At 64.0% G+C, this 2,954-nt stretch overlaps 1 protein-coding gene across 1 annotated transcript in view; it reads left to right on the top strand.

Moving 5' to 3' along the window:
* Positions 1-297: 297 nt before the first annotated feature.
* The window catches only part of ARRB1 (arrestin, beta 1), a 23,272-nt gene continuing 20,615 nt past the window's right edge, over positions 298-2,954 (top strand). The window contains exon 1 of the mRNA XM_010576763.1: positions 298-328. Coding sequence (XP_010575065.1) covers positions 298-328 — 31 coding nt within the window. The remainder of the gene's footprint in view (positions 329-2,954) is intronic.

Raw genomic sequence — 2,954 nt, 5'->3', positions numbered from 1 at the left:
CAGGAGACTCCCAAAGCCGAGCTGCTCCCCAGGGACAAAGTGAACTGAATTCCTTTTGCCTTACCTACTCGGAGATGCCTTTAGCGAGATGCTTTGCCCAAACCCCGGTAGGACCTGCCTGGTGACCACGTCTGGCTGCTGGCCCATGGCTTCGCCTATGAGACCCCCCTCAAGCCCTTCTGCCCCCTCCCCATGCCGCTGTGCAAGGACATGGGGCTGGGGGGGGGCAGAGACGGTCCCAGAAGGCAGCAAACCCCCAAACTGCAAGAGGAGGAAGGCGGCTCCATCCTTGGCGTGATGCCGGCACGGCCGCACCGCCAACGTGCTGGTGGGCACAACCATTCCCAGCCTGGTGCCAGTCTGGGGGTGCCTGGCGATGCCGGGGTCTCGCCATCCTAAACTGGTGCCAATGGGGGAAGGGGGGTCCTGCACTGGGGTGTTACATCCTGGGTACCACGCCGTGGAGGAGGGCACGCAGGGATGCCCGTTTCCCAGCTGTATCCCACTTTTCCAGCCCCCGCCGCTGGTGTGCGTAGGTGGTCAATGCTTTCCTGGCTCCTGCCCCTGTACATAACCCTATGGATACTGGGGAGCGCGGCCGGCACCCAGCCCGGCTCACCCATGAGTGTGCACGGGCGTGCGCGGGCGTGCAAAACCTCCTCCGGCTTTTCTGTCCTCCCCTCTCGTGGCGCTGGTTGTTTTGGGCTCCAACAGAGCCTGAGGAGGAGACAACTCTTCTCTGTCTTCTCCTTTTTCTTCTCCTCCTTCTCCTTCTTATCCTCCTTCTTCCTCTTCTTCTTCTTCCTCTTCTTATCCTTCTCCTCCTTCTTTATTATTATTTTTTTTTGTGGGTTTTGATTTTCCTAAATAAATTTCATACGTCGATCTCCCCGCGGCGGGTCGGTGGGTGCCTCGTGTCAGGGGTCCCAGGGGATGCTCCGGAGCAGGAGCGGGGGTGTCCTCCAGGATGTGCAGCGGCACCAGGGAGGGACAGCTTGTGTTTGGGGATGAACCCGAGTGCGTGAGCTGTGCGAGGCGTGCAAGGTGCGCGCAGCGGGCGACACTGTGGGCAGTGCTGGTGTGGGGACAGCATGGTTTGAGGGTGCATGCAGGGGTTCCTTGCAAGGTGGCCCCCCCCCCGGCATGCTCCAGACCCCTCGGATGCTCCAGTCCCCTGGTGATGCTCCGATATCCTGGGATGGTCCAGACCCCTGGGATGCTCTGATCCCTCGGGATGATCCGAGCCTCCTGGGATGCACCAACCCCTCAGGATACTCTGACCCTCTGGGATGCTCCAGACCTCCAGGATGCTCTGCCCTGCCCCAGGATGCTCCAGCTCCCCTGACACTGGGTCAGGATCCAGCCCCAGTTGGGACACCTCTGTATCCAGCCTGGTCCTGGGCTGTGCCAGGATGCGATGGGGCGAGAGGACCCTGCCAGGACAGGATTCCCCGCCCCCCCCCCCCAGCATCCCACTGGCACTGGGATCCCCCATCCTTCAGCCAGGAGGGCAGGATCCGGCCCAGCCAGGACCCAGCACCCATGGCCGGCCGTGGGTCACGCTGCCGTTTGCAGTGCATGCACCCCGAGTCACCCCTGGGCACTTACCCCCAGTGCATGGGGCTGCGGGGGTGCAGGATCTGACCCTGGGCTGCTCCTCTGGATCCCGCAGCCGTCCCTGCGTGGGACCCCCCCGAGCAGAGCTCGGCTCTGCCCATCACCATCACATCAGGGCTGTGGTTCAGCCGGCCCGCTAATGAGCAATTTATTACCTGGGATCAAAGCAGCGCTTTCATTCCGGCCCGATCTGATGGCTTCATCCCGGGCAGCGGCATTTAATGCCAGAGAAATCCCCGGATGCTTCACTGCTGGCATGCGCCAGCGCTGTGTGAGCTGCCAAAATTGGGGTGAAAAACTGCAAAACCTGTCAAGTGTCCCCCATTCCACTCCTGGCCACGGTTAAACCTGGCAGCAGAGCCGAGAGCTCTGGGATTTAGTCCTGGGATTAAATCTTTAATGCTGAGCAAGTCCCGGAGCAGGGCTTGGGGTGTGCCAGGGGACACCAGCAGCATTTGGGGTCCCCAGCCGGGACCAGCCCCCTCCTCCCTCTGACACCGATGGCTCCGTGCCCTCGGTGATGTCCCTTCGCCTTCCTGAGTGCACTTGGGGTGCCAGGGCCACCCATCTTGCCCCTCACCCTGGCCTCGGGGCTGTCCCCTTGTGTGTCTCAGCCATCGCTTTCTGTCTGTCCTTCCAACCCTGTCCAGTTGTCACCACCCCGTCCCTGCTGCCTGGGGGGGGCCTCAGGAGGGTGCTGGGGTGGGTGGCCGTGCCCCACGCAGCATCGTCCTCACGGGGCGCAGGTATCCCCTGGGTGGGGTGCAGGTATCCTGGAGATTTGGGTCACCCTCAGCCTGTCCCTGTCCCCCCCCCAAGCACCCACCCCGGGAGCGGGGGACCTTCTGTCCCTTCTCGCTGTGTCAGGGCTCCGGGGGTCGCATCCTGCCCCTGGGCCTTGCCCGTGCTGTCCCTTGCACCCTGCAGAAGACCCGGGGCAGCCCCAGACCCCCCCCAAATGTCTCTGTCCCTCCACCCTGGCACAGTGGGTCCCCGTGGGTCTGCCCATGGGGGGTTGTGTGTGTGTGTGGGGGGGGTCAGGGCTGCGCCCAGCTGTGGGGCTCAGCCCTCGGTCCTCTCCTCCTGCCCCACAGAGGCCGGGGGAGCGGGATTTGGACTGTGCGCCGTGGGGACGCAACTGGGAGCCCCTCTTGGTCACAGGTGGGGGAGTCTGGGGGGACACCCGGCTCCTGGTGCTGCCTTGGGGGGGTGCTGAGCGGGGCTCAGCGCTCCAGCAACAGCCTAGCCCTGAGGTGCTGCGCACCCATGGGACCCACTGGATTGCACCCCCCAGCACCGACCAGCACCCCACCGCCAGGCCCCCGTGCCCACCCCGG

Source organism: Haliaeetus leucocephalus, unplaced genomic scaffold (genome assembly GCF_000737465.1).
Source record: "Haliaeetus leucocephalus isolate CR32 unplaced genomic scaffold, Haliaeetus_leucocephalus-4.0 Scaffold536, whole genome shotgun sequence".
In the NCBI taxonomy this organism is placed as follows: domain Eukaryota; kingdom Metazoa; phylum Chordata; class Aves; order Accipitriformes; family Accipitridae; genus Haliaeetus; species Haliaeetus leucocephalus.
The sequence above is the reverse complement of the archived record's forward strand: the minus strand, read 5'-3'. Positions and strand labels throughout refer to the sequence as shown.